Below are 20,739 nucleotides of genomic sequence, written 5' to 3'. Positions count from 1 at the left end.
TATTTATGAATGTATTTTATTTTATGTCGTAAACTGGCGTACTGTTTGCTAGAATAAATTGCTTACCACTCACCGAGTCTGTAGAGTATTTGAATGCAGTGCACCATGTTGATTTTTCTGTTTGCTGAAATGTTTTATTAAAATTGTTACAAGAAATGCACCTAGCTGCATTTCCTATTATTTATTCAAATATTTATTTCCTGTCATATGTTATGAACCACTGTACTTGTTGTATTGAATGTTACTGAAGCAGAAAATAATACAATTGATGAACTTCCATTATGATTTTTAATATTACTTTCTTCAACGGAGGCCCACATAAGTAACGCCGGGAATCCTGACTCGTTAACCCGGAACGTTTCAATATAACATCGCTATTTACAAGTCCTTCCGTTCCCGAAGTCGGTCAATACCCAAAATCAGTCACCTTTTAGAATCACGCTTTTACTGGTATCTGTATCAAGAAATTGATCTCAAGTCTTTCAATATAAATTTAAATCAATACCAATAATGTAGTCAAGAAATCTCAGCCTGTTAACTCATGCTTTAATCTACGCTATTTATAGTGTTCCTTATCGTATACATTTGTTCAATTTAGACATACCAGAAATAATTTGGCCGTATTTCTGGAATTTTTGGGAAATAAAAGCCTACATGTACATATGTGTGTTTAATACAGAGCTTTATAGCTAATGTTGATTTGATTGTTTCATGGATATTAATTGTAATCTTCTTAAATTAAGGAGCTGCATGTAAGCATTATTTTATTCTATGTCTACTTTATAAAATTTAAAGAACTGTTATTCGCACCTTTTAACACTCCAATGATAAAATTTATTATTTGTCCATTATTGTTTTTTTTAAGCATTCTCATGGTGCAAAAGAAATGAACGTAAAAGAGAAAAGCGGAAATGACATATCTGGATCCCAAGACAACACTTATGAAACCATTACAGATATTCAACAAAGTCAAGTATGGATAAGGTTAGTATTTGTTTACAGAAGGCCCATCAGTGGCGCTCGAATCAAAATTGTTGGAAGGCAAAATCAAAGTTGAGGACATTCAAAACCAAAACCAAACCAAAAATAAGTGCCAAATACGGCTATGCATGGTGATAGAACAAACTTCCAATTTTCTTTTTTAGCCATGGCGTTGTCGGTTTATTTTCGACTTATGAGTTTGAATGTGCCTGTGGTATTCTTCGCCTTTCTTTTCCGGAAAAAAATCAAGAGACGCTTACTCTATCGATGTACCCGGTCTCGCTTCTTTTAGTGTGGATGAGATTCCTTCAGTTTTTGCTTGTTTCCTTGATTTGTCTCTTCCTAATCGGTTTGCGAGATTTGAACATCGGTGATTTTTTTTCGTTTTAATTAATCCTCTATTCGCGACAACATGTTGTTGTTCCAGCAGCTTAAACATCTCAAACAATGTTTTTAAAATATGCAAACATAATTATTTAGAATTCCCCACTGAAGAACTTGGAATTCAAACAAACTTGGGAATCACATATTTACCCCTACATCATTCATGAAAGAGGAGATTTTAGAAAATCACAAATCCATCCTTCTCTCCAAAAGGACACTAAAAATCTTCTATCTTTATTCTGGATACATGAACTTCACAAAAATCACTATAAAGAACGATAGATAGCCGGGTCGTCAAAATATTCCACTAAACATATTTCTAAAGTTCTTACCCCATGACTTTTTTTACAGTAAAAGATGGTCAGCCACCTTCAGAAATATAGTGATGAGTTATAATAAACCGTCCAAAATCTTAAATTTCAGCCTTTACAATTTGCCGTAAAATCAGAACATTTTGTTGGTGTACGCTTTACACTTCTATTTAACATTCTCAATTGAAGTTCGACTACATTGTTTCATCAAACAGAGCTTTTGTTTTTCTACAAAAATGGGTAACGTAGATAGAAATTTCTTCTTTAAGGATCGTGTAAATCTTGCTTTTTGAAGAACCACACAAATTCCCGAAAATGATATCATCAAAATGCAGGAGTTTTGTGTTGCGTTTGGTGGTCTGATATATCAGCAGACAGTCATTATTCTAATGGGTACTAATTATGCGCTACTACTGGTCAACTTGTTTTTGTAATCATATGAAGCAGAATTTACACAGAACCTTTCAAAAGACAAACAAGTATCTTGCAAAGTTCTTTAATTTCAGTTTTAGATACTAAGATATTGCATGTTGATGATGTTCTTTCATTCAAAAACCAACATTTCAATGAATGCTTACATCGCATATATTCCAGTTAACTTGAAATTAAATAGATATTACCGAAATTAGAAGGTCTACTTCATATCTTAGTCTTTTAAGCAATATTGACACAGATGGACGACTTCAAACTAGAATCTTAAGATACTAGTATAGTCGTCTGATCCGTAATTTTACCAATTGTTTCCTATTAACGATTGTGACATTTTGACTAAGTGTGAATTTACATGACGGGTGATGCTTGCATAGCAGGTAACACTTACCCTGTCGACGCACCCGATCTCGCTCCTTTTTGAGTTCCTGCGATACCCTCATGATTTGTTTGTTATCTTGATATGTCTTCTTAATCGATTTACGAGATTTTAACGTCGGTAAAATACTGTTGCATTAATTCATGTTTGTCTGTTCAGGTGTATTGTAAACGCAATCCTTATAAACCGTTCACTTCATTTGAATGCACTTATTCTACGATTTGTTAACAAGGTTAGTACGACAATATGATGACAATTTGCAACTATGGTCTGAAAGTGAGTTATTCAAAACTAAACGGATGCAAATTAACAAGTTGTTCTACGTTTACCAAGTTTGATCTTCATAAAAACGAGTACATCGAGTAATATTCGCAATCTGGGTATTACCTTTTTTAGTATACTCTCCCCAGGAATCTATGACAACTCGCCCCACAGGAAAATCGCCCCACACCAAATCGCCCCACTTTTTCACCAACTCGCCCCACTTTCTAAAAAATCGCCCAACTCTTGTTTACCAATTCGCCCCGCTTATGAAAAAGGGTAAAATCCCATTGAAAATAGGTCTGACAACTCGCCCCACTTATGAAAAGGGTTAAAATCCCGCTGAATAAAGGTCTGTCAACTCGGCCCACTTATAAAAAATAGAAAAAACACGATGAATTTAGTCATGCCAACTCACCCCACTTATGAAAAAGGATGCAATTCCGTTGAATTTAGGTCTGCTACCTCGCTCCACTTGTGAATAAAAGAATTAAACTGTTCTGAATTAAGGCCTACCAGCTCGCCCCACTTATGAATTAAATACTTATGAAAACCTTGGACATGCATCTTGTTCTTTTGACTCTTTTCTTTTGGTTGAAAGAAAGCAGATAGAAGTAAGTATTTGCATTTCTGTGAAGTACGATTGTATTGACTATAGTAATCGTTTCTGGTAAATATGATCACTGTTTTACAAGATAAGTCAAGAATCATGGGTTTTTACATAATTTTATTCTCAGATGATAGGTTTGCACAATAAGTCAATTATGACAAGCACTGACATGATTACACAAAACGAAGTACAAGATGAAATGTCAACACTAGAAACAAGAACATTAATACACAAATATGGCATACAACGGATAAGTTTTCATAAGTGAGACGAGTTGGCAGACCTTTATTATATATTCATCGTGATTTTACCCATTGTATAAGTGGGGCGAGTTGTTAGGAGTAAATTTAACGGGATTTAACCCTATTTCATAAGTGGGGCGAGTTGGTTAACTGGTGTGTGGAGATTTTTTTAAAAGTGGGGCGAGTTGGTGAAAAAGTGGGGCGATTTGGTGTGGGGCGATTTTCCAGTGGGGCGAGTTGTCTTGCTTCCCTCCACAGATACGTAAACGTCAACGTATCTGATACGATTGGATAAAAATTGTCCGACCTCTAATAAGGTGTATAAAGTCAGAATGTTAAAACTGTGGTTGTAAATATAAGTACTCCAGAATAACTGTTTGCAATTTATGTATGATTATTCAATCACCAATAGAGTCGTCTGTTAGATAGAGGCATTGTCCGATTGTGATATAAATTACACAATACAAGTGCAACTTTTGCTTGGCTTTGTTTATAATATTTGTTAAGTTTTACCTTTTACTTCTAATTAGCGTTTAGTACTGATCACTAGTGAAGTTTTGATGCTCTCATTTTCTTTGATGAGTTTTTTTTTTTTCTGATTCCATTTGAACATACATGTACAGTTTTTAATCCGAATGCTGTTGATTGAAGGGTTTTGCACACAAGCTTCATATCATTCTCGTTTATTTATCTTCACAAAAAATACCTTCCGCAAAATTCATGAATATAAATAATCATAAAAAAAATATGCGTAAACAGTATAGCAACAAGACATCGAAATTTCTCTCCTTGACTCTTGCTGTCGTAACTTACATTTTTTTTTTACATATTATAATATTTTGTTCAGATTGTACCTTATCCCTGTCTTTTTAACATTAGTATTATGCAGTTCTCTGTCATGGTTAGTGCATGTTAGTACACAATATACAACTTACAGAATATTTTAAAGTTAATAAGTATCTTATTATAGATTTGTTGCAGAATATTAGAAAAAGAATCTTTTAGCTAATGAAGCAACAATCTTTTGATAGACAGTGGAATATTGAGACAGGTGTATATTTAACAAGAATAAGATATTGAAACTTGTGGCCAAGCCCAAATTGAAGATCGCTTCTAAGATAAACGAACCAACTTTTTCTTCGACAATGCAAAGAAACCGATTCAAAATGTACAATATATAAATGTTCCTTCTAAGTATATATTTCCTTTTATCAGGAGTTTCGTATTCATGTCGAGGTAAGGTTTCAACAAGGGGCTATGGTTCACGACAAAGTGAATCTTCTTTATATTCAACTACGAGCCAGGTATTTCTTCAAGTTGACGTTTTCTAGTTGTCGTACGGAATTCGTACTAAATTTTCGTCATTGTTCCCTGGTGGCTATTGGTCTCATTGGTAATATTACAACAACTTCTTATTTGTATATAAAATGTATAAGTCAGATATTTCAATGTTCTTTTTCATTGGCGCGCTCAGTTACCATTTGACTGGGTCAGATCATGTAACCGTTTGTCTTTTACGTTCACTTAATACGTTGTTTTAACAAGGGACATTTTAAACGAACAGGGTTGCCAAAGGTTTCTCAACGACTGAAAAAAAAAATAACTGGGGAGAAAATGCTACTCACGTATTGATAAACATTGAATATTTTGACATTCTACACCGATAATCGATAATCAAATTATTTACTAGTAACTATCATATCGCACGTTCTTTAAACATTAAAATATAAATTAAAGTAATGAATGTGTAAACAATGACCTTTTTCGGACTTCAACGCGATTTTACAATTGTCGTTCCTAAAATTTGTATCTTTCAACTTTTATCTTGTCCAAAAGTATTTATTTTTAGAACGAATGCATGGTAAACTTTAAGTCGTGGTGCAATTAAAACGAATAAATAAACAATACTTTCGTACGGTCTTTTTCGTACTTGCAAGATATTGGACAGTACAACGTACACGCAATTGGCCCTAGCTTAATACTATTTGCATTTATTTTTTGAAATAAGAATCTTTAAATTCAAAGTAGTTGGTCCGACATTCTACTGACTGACTCAGCATTCGAACTAGGACTTGAAAATTATCTAGAATAATACATTTTAGTTTGATGTATATAACTGGAACTTTTCAGCTAACCATTTTACGTGATAAAAACCCATGCTTGATGGCAGAACCGTATTCCTGAATTCATAGATTACCGCATATTCAGCTATAAAAGGCCCCGAAATGACAAATGTATTTTATTACTAACATGATATCTTTCAAATAATGCATTAAATATTTGGCACTGGACGTTATGTCTCTTGTTCGTGTGTCTTTAATGATGTAACACTCAGAAACGTGTCCTTCCCCCCAAACGTGTCCGATTCCCCCAAACGTGTCTACATCGACGTCACTGAACTGCAAAACATATCTAGTTGTAAAACAGCGCCAAAGCTTGTCATTTGTATAAACGCCCAAACGTGTCCATTTAAAAAAAAACACCCAAAAGTGTCCAATCCCCCAAATGTTTCCATATTTTTTTACTGGAATTATCATTCGTGTCAATATCATAAATACGTAAAGATAATAAATCAGACACCTCGTGAAGGGAGAATGTCTCATTGTCTGCGCGTTTCTTACTGAAGTCATAAAAAATCGTTTTTACTCGCTCTTGAATTTTTTAAATTAAAATCCCAACTAATGTTTATCCCGAATAACCGTTAGAATTTAGGTTTTATTTTAAATTTCCGGTATGATAAAAGAACATTACCGCATATTCAGCTATAAAAGGCCCCGAAATGACAAATGTATTTTATTGCTAACATGATATCTTTCAAATAATGCATTAAATATTTGGCACTGGACGTTATGTCTCTTGTTCGTGTGTCTTTAATGATGTTCGAAACCTAAAATCTATTGAAAAACCTGATTCCCAGTTTATGATTTTAATGGCTTTTAAAATATCAGAACTGTTGAAAGAAAGGAAGTCAATTCTGCTGAATAAAAGTGCAATATTTGGAGTAATATAAAATGCATCAACGGAGTTTACTAGTACAAAATAATTTACATATTAAACGATTTATTCAACAGTACAAGAATTATATGTATGTTCGCTCTAAATGAGCATGAAATACTTGCAATACTTGGTGACAATAATCAATTTCAGTCAAAAGTCAATTCATATGTTACAGATTGAATTTGCAATATTTTTTTCATGCTAATCATTAACAACTGGCATTGAACAAACTAATGCTAATAAATGCCCTCTTCATCAACTTTGTCCCCCATCATAGAATTGCCGTAAACGTTATTGATTTGGGACATGCATGTATTAGCGGTAAAAGACGTAAGACGTTCTGGCGTGTAATAATGGACACGTTTTGGCGAATAACAATTATCGGACACGTTTGGGGGTTATGAAATCGGACACGTTTGGGGAATATTGAATATTACGGACACGTTTGGGGAGAATAGACACGTTTGGGGGAATCGGACACGTTTGGGGGGAAGGACACGTTTGGGAGTGTTACATATATAACTGGAACTTTTCAGCTAACCATTTTACGTGATAAAAACCCATGCTTGATGGCAGAACCGTATTCCTGAATTCATAGATTATACACACACCACTGATTTGTTCTGAGTGGGCGGGTTTTTTATTATTATAAATGTGTTACATGTAATATATTGTTCAATAATTTAATGATATTAGCTCTGCACATTTATTTTTCTATTTGGTGTAATGATAACAAGAATGTTTAAAACAAACTCCTTTGAAATTTTTTTGAAAGAAAATTTTATTTTATGTATCGAAAAGTGAAATCATTGTTATCGACAGTCGATGACAAACATGTTAAAGGTAAATAATTCGCTATTATTAACAACAAAAGTTTGGGTTTCGTCCGCACTGTTACGAGATTATGTAAATCATGATACGGGTTATGTTCTTCTCGTATAATTTATGATGGCATGATACTTAATCCCTAACGAGAGGGATTTTGGCTGATTTTTATATGATGAAGACATGATCTTTCAATCAGTTTGATTGAAGTCTTGAGTTGGCATGTCAGTAACGAAGTAGCTGCTAGTAGTCCTTTGTTAATTTATGTTTATCATTTTCATTTTGCATAGTTTCTTATGTTAAAGAGAGAGGCAAAGATACCAAAGGAACAATCATAATCATAAGTCGAAAATAAACTGACAATGAAAAACAAAAAGTCCTAAAGACAAATAACAGTATACAAAATACAACATAGAAAACTAAAAACACGAACCCCAACAAAATTTGGGAGTGATCTAAGGTGCTCCGGAAGGGTAGGCAGATCCTGATCCATATGTTGCACCCGTTGTGTTACCTATTCAAACATGAACTGTCCGTTTTGATGTATGCTTGCATTTCTTCCAATTTTAATCTTTTCGTTTGTCTTAAGTTCTTTTGATGGTGACAATAACTTATGAAACGCTGTATAAATTAGAACTTGAATAGATACGATCCATATCGGTTTATATCCATGTTAACGTGTAGTCTTGATTGATGTTCTTTGAAATCATTATAAATGTCCTTTGTAACATCCATATTCCTGGTCATGGGTTAAATAAGATAACTATGCGTCGATAAAAATTGTCGCATTTTTGATATTTAGCTACGTATATAAATCTATCAACCAACGTGGTCTCTTTTTCAATAATGTAATTTCTTTACTCTGCTCGGCTGTTATGATCTGCTTGAATGCAGCCAGTGTAGTATTTCAGTTGACACGAGTATGTTAAATTCTACATTTCGTTCAGTCGTTTTGAAATAATACGTATCAACGTTCTGTATGAATTTACCAAATATAAACTATCATTCTGTCGAACCATAGAGTTTCGTTTGTGCATTCGAATGTGGATCGACGATGAGTTTATTTACTAAATGTGCCACTATAACAGACCACGTCAGTTCAACATAAGTCCTTTTAGGGGTGAGAATTTTTAACATCCAGAGCGGCTACCTCCGTTTCACAAATATGCTTCTGCGTCAAATACTCTTGTACGAGCGTCTACAAAAAACACATAAATTGAAACAGTAAAACTATTTCAGAAAAAAAAATATAGATTTGTTACATGTTTAAAGTCCCTCGCAAGATCGGTCCATAATTAACATAATTATGTCTTCATCAAGTATTATTCGGTAGGTCACATTCGAGGAAAATAAATTAATATGATGTTCACTTCAGTTCAGAAATGTCAGTTACAATGTCACCATGACATCATAAAAATGTTGACATTAGAGTATTTTACATTAAACAGTAATTTTACACATGTGTTTTAGTAAAATTTGTTACGAACCAAACGCTACCTAGAAATAATACTTATCCGTGTTTCATGTTTGTAAAGGACATCAAAATGGTAATAATACTTTATAAATTAGATGCGCTGGATGCGCATTTTGGTGTAATCTTCACCAGGAGTCCTCATACCACGACAAACGATAGCCAATGATGTATAAATACTTGAATACTCGAGGAACCATATGATCAAAATGGACCTAAAAGAAAAACGAAATCTTGTACCAAAATATGGGTTAGACTTGTCTCATATCAAAATATCAATTAAAGATCTCAGAATGAGGCTACTTTGGAAGTTTTTGCTCTGCGCATTAAGTAAGAAAAATTCAAAAATAAAAGTACTGATATCTGACATGTATTGTGAAAATCTGAAGGATTTTGTTTGATATGAATTTATCATTTTTGATTTTTAAATTTAATGGACCAAAAGGCCTTGTTTTACATTTTTCTATACCAAAGAATCTATATTACTCAAATCAAATATATACTGATGCCTATTTTAATACAATAGTTTGTTTTAAAATCACTGCTGAGACTTCTGTTTACAAACTTCATTTATACATATTTTTGCTCTGACATCAAAATGTGGTTTATGGTATACACCAACTGAACCTTGGACTGTGTAACTGCATGTTTTATAATGTCTATATAAAAAACATAATGTATATTTTGAGATGAAAATATTGTGAGAGGGTACACAAGACAATTTCAACTTCTTCTAGATAATAAGATATAAAATCTTTATTTTCTCTCTTTTCTTCTGCTGCTCGAACTTTTTTAATGACATACCATAAGCAATTTAGAGCTTGGTATGTTCATTATATTTTATTTAGACATTGGTCTTTTGTTGTCAACCATAAATTACATCTACATGTCTTTTGATCTGTGTTATTGGGTTGCTGTATAAATGACGTATATTCACATCTCACTTTATTCATATTCAAAACAGTTTAGCTCGGTTATTCTTCCATAGAAACATGTAACAAAAGTCCAATAAAAGGACAAAATCGAACATTATCAACCAATGGAACGACTGAAAACAACTGCCATATTTCTGACTTAGTACAGTCATTTTCCGAAGAAAATGGTGGGTTAAACCGGGTTAAATAGCTAGCAAAATTTATTATAAAAAAAATAATTGAACTTCCTCTTTTTCGTACCTTGTATAGGTCGTGTTGTTCCGACAGCAAGTTTTCACCATAGACATATTCACAGTGATTTATGTATGAATGAGGTCAGTAAGACAGAACACATTTCTATGTCGCTTATAACAGTACTTAAAAACAAAATTTCGTATTTGCCTTTTGACAGAGACATTTTTAAGGTCTTTATTACTTTTCCATTGAAAAACCTTACGATTTTTTTCTGATTATTATGATTATTATTTGTTTTACCATTCCATTAAAAGACCTTTTCATTTTGTTCTGATTTTAGTTTCTTTTACTTTCACCAATCGAAAGTCCTTTGTCTAAATTTTGTTCGTAAAACAGCAGCTTTACGTTGTTTGGTCTGTAACATATCGAACTGTTATGTGTGTTTGGAGCTCAACACTTTTGTTTGTAAGATTTGTCTTTCCTAACCCTTTTTTGTTATTGTATCATACTAGTTACAGAAACTAAATATATCGACAATTTTCTTTTTATTGTACTTTATATCCTCTGGATGCGTTTTACAATTTTGACAAGTGTCTGAGTGTATTATATAGGAGTAATCTTCCCTTTCTTATTTTTCTTATTGGTTTCTTTGTTTATCTCTTTAGCGGTAGGCCATACAGACATTACGCTTTTTGATTTGAGATATTTGTCAAATTGGAAACATAGGACAAGGTTACGTTTTAATTTTTAACCTGAGCTGGTTATCACATTTCAACATGACTTACTGATAACAGAACTGATGTTAGATGTTTGGGATGTTGAGATGCAGATTTTGAACATTTGGATAGAACCAATCATATGACTTCCCCAAGAAATATTGTCCTCTCTGGACTACTCAAATCCGGTAGTAATCATATATTCAAACGGACGTCTCTTTGTGTATGTTGTATATATAGATAAGCTACAATGACATGCAAATGTAGTTACATGTTTTATAGTTACCTAGATATATATCACTCATTCTGACAATAAGAAACCCATACTCATAGACGTCGGGTTAAAGTTAATACACCCCCACACACAAATCGATCCAATAAATGATAGATGATTTTCGTCGATTTTATTAAAAAATTTAAGATGCATCAATAATTTATTTTTATTAAACACATATTTGAAACCTATAGGAAACTAAATAATGTTTATAACAAGCCATCTATATTGTAGGGGCATTGGAAAAGGGAGAGGGGTTCGACATGTGCGTGGTCGTGGAGTACCAAAGCACAAACCTACTCGTGGAGTACCAAATCACCAACATAGTCGTGGAGTACCAAAGCACCAACATGACACACTAGAAGATGTGCCATGGAAACGTCTACTTGGATACAGAAAATTAGAAGAATTGCAAGGGAAGGAAGCAAATGCAATATTGTTAACTTTTGATAAATACAGTTCTGCACTTAAGAAAGCATTAGACCAAACGACCTTTAAAGGAAATAAGGAAATGTTTTTGCTGCTGGTAAGATGTCTCGCTAAATGCTGCGAATGCGAATCTTTACCACAACAAGTTATAGACATTTTCACGACTGTAGAGAGATCAGAATTCCTGTATCAGTTCGTCGAATTTGTAAAAGGCTTAGATGCGAGCCCAACCATAAGAGTACAAATTGAAAGTAGGTCAACTTTACGCGATATCTTCTTCATTCTCACAAAGTTGAAATCACTACTGCCAAGATGTCGCATTATAATTAAAGGAATTTTATCTTACATTGACACCCACATTAATGTTATAAAATCCGATACAACCATTATAGATGATGATATGTGGAGTATGTATGAAGAACTCATGAACAGAGAAGACACAACACGACAAAAAAGATCACATCTCAAAGACCAAGGTGACGACGAAAGCGAAGAAGAACCAGATGATGATTTCCGTGATTATCCTGTTTTTCCGACTACAGAAGAAGTGCAATCAGAAACTCTTTCGAAGTTACGTCATAACAAAACATTCGGAGGTTATGACAATCTAGATCATTATTTAGACATTCAGTACCGTCTTTTACGCGAGGATTTTATTGCACCGTTACGTGATGGTATCAGAGAATATATGGCTGCAGTGAACGACATGAAACCAGACACGAAATTACATGAATTAAGAATTTATCGTGACGTTCAAATTATAAGTCCAATATGTAATAATCATGGTTTATGTCGGCGTATAAGCTTTAATTATCCAGGAATGCACAGAATACGCTGGGAACAAAGTAAACATCTGATTTATGGGTCATTGATCTGTTTATCTTCTGACAGTTTCAGGACAGTCTGGTTTGCAACTGTCTCAAATAGAAATTTGGATAATATCCGCAAAGGACTATTAGATATTAAATTTGAAAAAGATTACGAAGAAGTGTCATCTATACCACCAGATACAGTCTTCGTTATGGTAGAAACCACAGCATATTTCGAAGCTTACAGACATGTACTTCTTGGTTTACAAAATGTTCACGAAGGAGATTTGCCATTTGAAAAATATATTGTCAAATGTCTGCCTAATGTTGAAAACCCTGCATACCTACGGCGTAGCCCGGATGCAAAATTTGATTTACGTCCCCTAGTAGACGAAGACATTATTTTGGATGATAGGAAACATAATGAACCGAACAAAGCATATCCTTTCAGTGTAAAATCCGGAGATGCTCAATATATAAATGTTGCAGATCGAACATCATGGCCTCCTCCTGAACTTCTGCATCTAGATATATCTCAGCTCAGAGCGTTAGAAACGGCTCTATCTAAAGAGCTGGCTGTAATACAGGGACCCCCTGGAACTGGAAAAACATATATCGGACACAAAATTATAAAAAGTCTACTTCATAACCGGCATATTTGGAATACGAATCCAGATACGGGAGCTGAAGATAACCGTCCAATCCTTGTTGTTTGTTATACTAACCACGCCCTAGATCAGTTTCTCGAAGGTATAGTACAATGCTACAGTGGTGATGTTTTACGACTAGGCAGCAGAAGTTCAAGCGAAATAATGAAGCCATTAAGCATAAACAGTAAAAGAATGACAATGCGATTAAATAGGGAGGTACCTCTTGAAATTCACTCTAGTAAAATGGAAATTAAACACAACATGAACTCTCTGCAGGTAAAGGTCAACAAGATTGCTGATCGAATTGAAAAAGCAAAAAGAGAAATTTTACACGAGGACGCAATTAAACATGTAATGGGAGACTTTTATGAAAAACTTGTTTCTGGGTATGAGGCAATCTTGCGTGATATGTATGGGTACGATTTTCAATGGGAGAAACCACAGAAAACCTCGGCTGTACTAGAATGGCTTGGTTATGGTGAATTTTTAGGATTCGAACCTAAATTTGAAAATGAGGCCAAAGAAAGTCAAGAAAACAAAGATCAAGCTGCTAATCGTGATGTGGTCCCTGAACCAGATAATGGTAGAGAAAACGAAGATGAAGAGGAAAACCGTAATGAAAATGAGAGAAGACCAAATGATTTCATCAACGTACTTGACGAAAGGGATGTTGAAATAGCCCAAAGACAGATTTCTATGGAAGAATCCGACGAGGAAGAGGAATCACTTGAGGATAAGTTAAATAAAATATTGAGCAAAAATATATCATTGGTCGCCTTAGATGTATCCGAGTTAGATCTTTATTTTAGAAGACCTGAAAGAGAAGGATGTCGCTGGCAGAATCCCAAAAAGAAAAATAAACAACTGAAGACTAAGATAAGGGAGTCTTTGTCATCCACCGATCGCATGACAGATGTTGAAATCGACGAATATGTTTATGACATGTGGGATTTACTGCCTGAAGAAAGATGGCGTATGTATAGGTACTGGTTGAAAGTCTATTGTGACAATCTGCAAGAAAAAATCGGCGATAAAGAAATTGAATTCGAGCGATCATGTAGAAAGTATCATGAAATACTGATGCAAGAGGATAAAGCTATTATGAGAAATTCAACAATTATTGGTATGACCACGACTTGTGCAGCCAGATATCATTCTGTATTACAAGAAATAGGACCAAGAATAATTATTGTGGAAGAGGCAGCAGAAGTGCTCGAAGGACACGTGGTTACAACCCTCAGTAAACGATGTGAGCATTTGATTTTGATTGGTGATCACCAACAACTAAAACCAAAACCAACGGTGTATAAATTGGCTCGTGAATACAATCTTGATTTGTCTCTTTTTGAAAGATTAGCAAACAATAAACTGGATGTACAGTGTCTTGCTCATCAACATAGAATGCGTCGAAAAATATCAAACATGATGAAGATCATATATCCGAACCTGAAAGATCATGAGGTCGTTGAGACCTATGACAAAATTAGTGGAATATCTGAAGACGTATATTTTATCGATCATAGGGAAACGGAATCTCCTGAAAAGGATCTCAGAAGCCATTCAAATAAACATGAAGCGGAGTATCTGGTTGAGCTTTGCAGATATCTCCTTTTACAAGGTTATTTACCGTCACAAATTACAGTATTAGCAACATATTCAGGACAACTTTTTGAACTGAAATATAGAATGCCCAAAGCAGAGTTTGAAGGAGTTCGTGTAACAGTAGTTGACAATTACCAAGGAGAAGAAAATGATATAATTTTGCTATCTCTTGTGCGAAGCAATGAAGATGGAACAATTGGTTTTCTGAAGGAAGACAATCGTGTTTGCGTAGCAATGTCACGTGCCAAGAAAGGTCTGTACGTTATTGGTAATTTTGAAATGCTCTCAAGAAAAAGCACTTTATGGAGAAAATTTGTTGATCATGCAAGGAAAAACAGATTCTTTGGCAAAAAACTTCGTCTACATTGCGAAAATCACCCGGATGCCGACGACTCTGTAGTTAACGCAGAATTTCCTTCAGATTTCAAGCGATCGCCTGGCGGCGGATGTAGACGTCCGTGCGAATATCGTCTTACATGTGGGCACACGTGTCCAAGTGTTTGTCACATCAAAGATCTTGAACACAAGGACATTCTATGTAAAAAATCATGCACTAAAACGTGTAGTAGGGGGCACAGGTGTCCACTGAAATGTAATCAGGATTGTGCAACATGTGAGGTCAATGTACCAAAGCGTATGCCGAAATGTGGACATACACAGAATGTTCCGTGTTATCTAGAACCAGCAGACTTTAAATGTGAGGGGAAATGTGTTAAAATCCTTTCGTGTGGTCATGCATGTCAAAATCTCTGTGGAGATAGCCATACCGATAAGTGTACCATGCTAGTAGAGATCCTTGGCCAGTGCAACCATTCAACAAAAATCCCTTGTCACTTGCTGGATTCTAAACCAGCATTTTGCCCAGAGCCTTGTGGGGAAATTTTACAATGTAAACATAAGTGTAAGGGATCATGCGGTGAGTGTCACAATGGACGTCTTCACAAAACCTGTAAGGAAGTATGTAACAGAATATTGATATGCGAGCATATATGCAAAGAAAAATGTAATAATTGTCCACCTTGTAAAGAAAAGTGCAAAAATCGATGCAAACACAACTATTGCGGTAAGCAATGTGGAGAGGAGTGTAGCCCATGCGCTGAGAACTGCGAATGGCAATGTGAACATCACAGATGTGACCAGATTTGTAGTTCTCCTTGCGAAAGACCGAGATGCAACCAACCGTGCAAGGAACGTATTCCTGGATGTCAACATCCTTGTGTAGGATTATGCGGTGAACCATGTCCAAAAGTCTGTCGCATCTGTGAACCGGAAAATGAAGCATTTTTATTTTTTTGCAGAACAAAAGATTATACTGATGCAAAATTTGTGCAGCTTGAAGACTGTGGACATGCCATAGAAGTAACTGGTTTGGATAAATGGATGGATGAAATAAAAGACGAACAAATCAAATTGAAAGAGTGTCCAAAATGTAAAACTCCCATTCGACGAAATCTCAGATACGGAAATATCATAAAAGAAACATTGCACAATATTGAAGTAGTAAAACAGCGTATTCTAGTAAGCAAATCGGATATGGAAGCGACAGAAAGGAGTATACAACAGGGTATATCAGAATTAGAGAAAACAGATGCTAGGAAAATGAAACAAATTCATAATGAACTAACAACAGGAGCCGTAGACGAGAACACACTGAAAACAATTGTTGAACAAGTAAAGATTTTGAAATACGTAAATGAATTAACAGAGAACTTTGAAACAAATGAAAGGCGGTCAGGTCGCTATGATGCAATGTATCAAAAAGCCTTGGATCAGCTGAATGCTGTACATGAATTTATTTTGATACGTCGACGATATTTTACACAACAAGAAGGTCTTGACATCGAAAATGAACTTGATCATCTAAAACTACTATACCAGTTAATGCAGTACAAAGAGATGAATGTGTTTCTTGAAACATCCTTGACCAGAGAGTTAAGTGTTGAATTAATGCTAGCTGAACAATATTTAACTGACAGAAAGAGGCTAACCGTACAGAGGCGACGTGAGGTTGAGACGACTTTGACAGCTTTGAAAGATGTTATACCTTTAACTACGATTGGTATATCAGAGGAAAAAAGGATTCAAATTTTTACCGTTATGGGGTTGACGAAAGGTCATTGGTTCAAATGTAAAATGGGTAAGTTACTTTCTGAAATTATGTTCACGAAAATCATATGACAAATGGTAAACATAAATGGACAACAGCTTGGGGGCAATAAAAAAGAATCAGCGGAAGACAGAACTCGTGTAACCCAGAAGGGATTGCAGTTCCAATGCTGTTGTGTTACTCATATTAAAATCCAATGAGTTGTCATAATCGGTAATTTCTGTTTGGTAGATAATTTTTGTCATCGATTCATGTAAATCCTTTAACATTTATGCATACGAATGTAAACATTTTAGACGAAAAGTTGTTTATTCAGGACAAAGGAGGGACAAGGCAGTTAGACATTATAAAGTAAAATATTGCTATATGTTAACCACAGAAACCATACAAAGACATAACAAACCAAGTAAAGGTATATTACGAATGAAATAGCACTTTATGAATTCTAGATTTACCTTCATCAGGAACGCTCAGACCTAAAAGCTTGAAAGCCATGGAAGTATATTTAAGTAGCCACATTGAGAGTTAAGGTAGATTCGCTGTATACCACCATCTTGGATTGTACAATTGCAGTACATAATCGGTATAGTTCTTTGTCTGAATCTGCAAATTTTTAGACAGATTTGCAAGCAATTTATGTGTAAGACTATTTATTTGTATAAAGAAAAATAAGTGATATATTGCATTATCCAAAATGTTTAAACAAATCCCAAACATTTTTGTTTTTTAACATCAATTTTTCAACGGCCATTTGAGGGGAGACCACTCTTGTAGTAAAAATTTTATACAGGAATGATAGTGAAATTTTTTACTTATAGCAAGGAAACAAGTTCGGTGACACCATTTTTTCTTTTTATTTTCTTAAATCATATTGTAAAACCCATCTTTTCATATTTTATTTAAAACTTCTATCTCATAGATTTCTTATTATTCATAAAAACGTGTTTTCAGTGCACGCGATATATCTAGTTACCTTGAAACTAACTTTTGGAAGCCAACAACATAATTCATTGAAGAGCATCAACAGGAAAACGGTCATAAAGTGAAAAATCAAAGTTTACACATGCAACAGGGATTTACAATCTTGTTTAAGTACAATTGCATGATTTGTTACCAACATAAACATCAAGAATACACATGTTCCATTTAAATAATGTCAATATCGTAATTCAGCTGCTTTCGAACACGCTCATATATTCGGTGAGAACTGTATACATAACATGTTTCATGTCCCTTTGGTATCTTTCGTCTCCCTTTTCTCAATATAAACCTGATAAACACTTGCTCCCTTAATATTGAATCCTAAACCAGTAATTTCTAAAATACAAACTTTATCTGCAACTGATTCGTATTTTTCAGGGCATATTTATGCCATCGGCGATTGTGGCGGAGAAACAGAAGAATCTAGATGTCCTGATTGTAACTCTGGCATAGGCGGAACAAAATATAAAACAAGGGATGATGTTACGTTAGCCCCAGGTATGGATGGAGCCACACATGTTGCATTGTCGACTCAAGTGGATCTGGGAAATTATGACCCATTTGAAGTTCGTTTTCATTAGTTATGGACACAAAAATGTTTTGTGATTTCAAATATACGTGATGCAACATATACATTGTACATATGTTTTTCTTTGCATTTATAGATAATTTGTTATGATACAATAGGATTTGTTATTAGATGTTTTAAGTGATACGTAAGGGAGCTACCATTTGATTTTTATGGGGGGGGGGGGGGGCTAGGATGAAATTTGAAAAAAATAGGCAGGACAGGATTTTTGAGTAAAAAAAAAGGCAGGATGAGATTATTTGCAAAAAAAAAGTCAGGATGACAATTTATGTAAAAAAAAAGTCAGGATAAACTAAAAAAAAAGGCAGGACCGAATAGAGTGAAAAATAAAAAGGCAGGACCGAATAGAGGGGAAAATAAATAGGCAAGACAAAATTTTTCATCCTAGCCACCCCCCATAAAAATCAAATGGTAGCTCCCTAATATACATTTACAAATGAAGTTATAAGAAGTAATTTGATAGAATATGCCAATAACTTTTCCTTTCTGCAAACAGATCTTTTGGGCATACATCTTACCCAAATATACGGTTTAGAATATCGTCAATCTACATTATATTCAATTAAATATAAAATTAAAATAAAATGTATTCTTCAAATTGCTCGGCAAGTCTCTGTTGTAAATTGCTCTTAGTTGGAATTTTTACGGACAGTTAAATGTTTACAGGACATTTTCTGAGATATCATGATAAGTTCATTACTAAATTCAAAGAACACAAAATCACCAAAAAAGAAAATCATAAAAATATTTAAATAAGGAAAGTTATACTAACACAACAATCATTATGAAATACTCATTATGAATGTATTCTGTACAAATATGCAGTTATTTTATGTTCAAAACCAGTTAAAACTAATAATATCCAAGTTGTATGCAGAATCTTATAAGAAATATGTGAGATCAATCATTTACAGTTCCTTGACCTTAGGACGACAAAAGGAAATATCTAGAGCTTACTGTAAGTCATATAAATCAATAATCTGCAAATAAATATTTGATGAAAATATGAAAACAAGTTACTCCAGAAATATCAATAATCTGCCTGGAATATTAAAGGGAATGAAGGATATTTTTTTTTAATTTAAATGGTAACTAATTAGATCAGGTGTTCAAACAATAAATCAAGTGCGTCTTGATGTGCTTTTATGGGCTGTCAATGAATTAAGTCATTTTCCCTAGTTATATAAGTTATTGTGTATATACATGTATCTAAAATGCATATGATGCTCTTTTTCTGTCTGTTATATGTAAGTATATACCAAGAATAATAAGTAATAAAAATAACATGTTCTGTGAATAATTCTGTCGTCACGTTTCATGGTTATCGGTTTAGAAAACATTCGAAAACAAATAAAATTGATGTTATCAAAATACCATTAATAAAGTATGCACTAGAAATAAATTTATTCTACAAAAAAAAAAAAATTGAAAAGATAATTATGAATTTTGATTTTGAAAAATATTTTATTCCAAAGGAAACAGTATTTTATGTTAAATTGCAACCATATATGAAATTGATCAGCATAGTCTTTTACATAATTTTTAAAAGAGAAAAATGATATGTATCACATGAACGTTCCAAGAAAAACAGAAAAGAACAGAAAAGAAGGTACCTCTACCTTGAATAAATCACAGTCGCTTTAATTTTAGTGATAAAAATATGTAGAAAAAAATAAAAAAATAGTGGTATATATATATATATACCACTATTTATTTTTTTTTTTTTCATATTTTTATCACTAAAATTCAAGCGACTATGAATGAATATTCATAATTTTAAATTAGCCATTTCAAACAATTGTCGTTGTTTATGTTTATGAGTTTATGCATTGTGATATATGTTTTATAGCTTTGTCATCAACGCTTTGGATATAAGTTAGCATGAATAAATTTAAACAAATAAAAATATAAATATGAATTAAGTGCTTTACGTACAGAGAGAGTGACATTAAAATCACAATGGGAATCATCCCCTTTCAGACTGTACATGACTGAGTTTTATACACCCCGAACATTCAAACGGAACACCAACCCTTCCCCTTAGCATCACGGGTCTTATTGCTGGACGGCACGAATCATTATTTCAACCTCAGGTACAAGACGATTTTTTTTTAATATATGTATATGGAACGCCGTAGCTGCCTTAAGTGAAAATATGTTTATATATGCACATACTTTTTCTATATATGCACATAGTTTACTTTATATGCACATAGTTTTTCTATATATGCATATAGATTACTTTATATGTACATACATTTTTCTATATATGCACATAATTTACTTTATATGCATATAGTTGTTCTATATATGCATATAGATTACTTTATATGCACATAGTTTACTTTATATGCACATAGTTTTTCTATATATGCATATAGATTACTTTATATGCACATATTTTTTCTATATATGCATATAGTTTACTTTATATGCACATAGTTTTTCTATATATGCATATAGATTTCTTATATATGCACATACTTTTATCTATATATGCACATAGTTTACTTTATATGCACATAGTTTTTCAATATGAGAATTACCGTTCCTATGATACTTTACCGAAAGTGCAATTTATAG

The 20,739-nt window shown here is 33.7% G+C and overlaps 1 protein-coding gene across 1 annotated transcript; it reads left to right on the top strand.

Annotated features, from left to right (window-relative positions):
* Positions 1-880: 880 nt before the first annotated feature.
* On the top strand, positions 881-19,382 carry LOC127739429 (NFX1-type zinc finger-containing protein 1-like). The gene is made up of 3 exons (XM_052251177.1): positions 881-984; positions 11,224-16,616; positions 17,946-19,382. Exons 1-3 carry the CDS (start codon positions 887-889, stop codon positions 18,146-18,148), a joined length of 5,694 nt encoding a protein of 1,897 aa, XP_052107137.1. The 5' UTR covers positions 881-886; the 3' UTR covers positions 18,149-19,382.
* Positions 19,383-20,739: the final 1,357 nt, after the last annotated feature.

The sequence above is a fragment of the Mytilus californianus genome, unplaced genomic scaffold (assembly GCF_021869535.1).
Source record: "Mytilus californianus isolate M0D057914Y unplaced genomic scaffold, xbMytCali1.0.p SCAF_4, whole genome shotgun sequence".
NCBI lineage: Eukaryota > Metazoa > Mollusca > Bivalvia > Mytilida > Mytilidae > Mytilus > Mytilus californianus.
Note: the sequence above shows the minus strand (reverse complement) of the source record. Positions and strands in the feature narration are given on the sequence as shown.

Bases quoted from the DNA above. Each gene is read 5' to 3' on its own strand.
- LOC127739429 (XM_052251177.1), top strand. From the start codon at position 887: ATGAACGTAAAAGAGAAAAGCGGAAATGACATATCTGGATCCCAAGAC. The intron at 985-11,223 runs GTTAGTATTTGT...TCTATATTGTAG, and splicing joins CAAAGTCAAGTATGGATAAG to GGGCATTGGAAAAGGGAGAG. The intron at 16,617-17,945 runs GTAAGTTACTTT...CGTATTTTTCAG, and splicing joins TTGGTTCAAATGTAAAATGG to GGCATATTTATGCCATCGGC.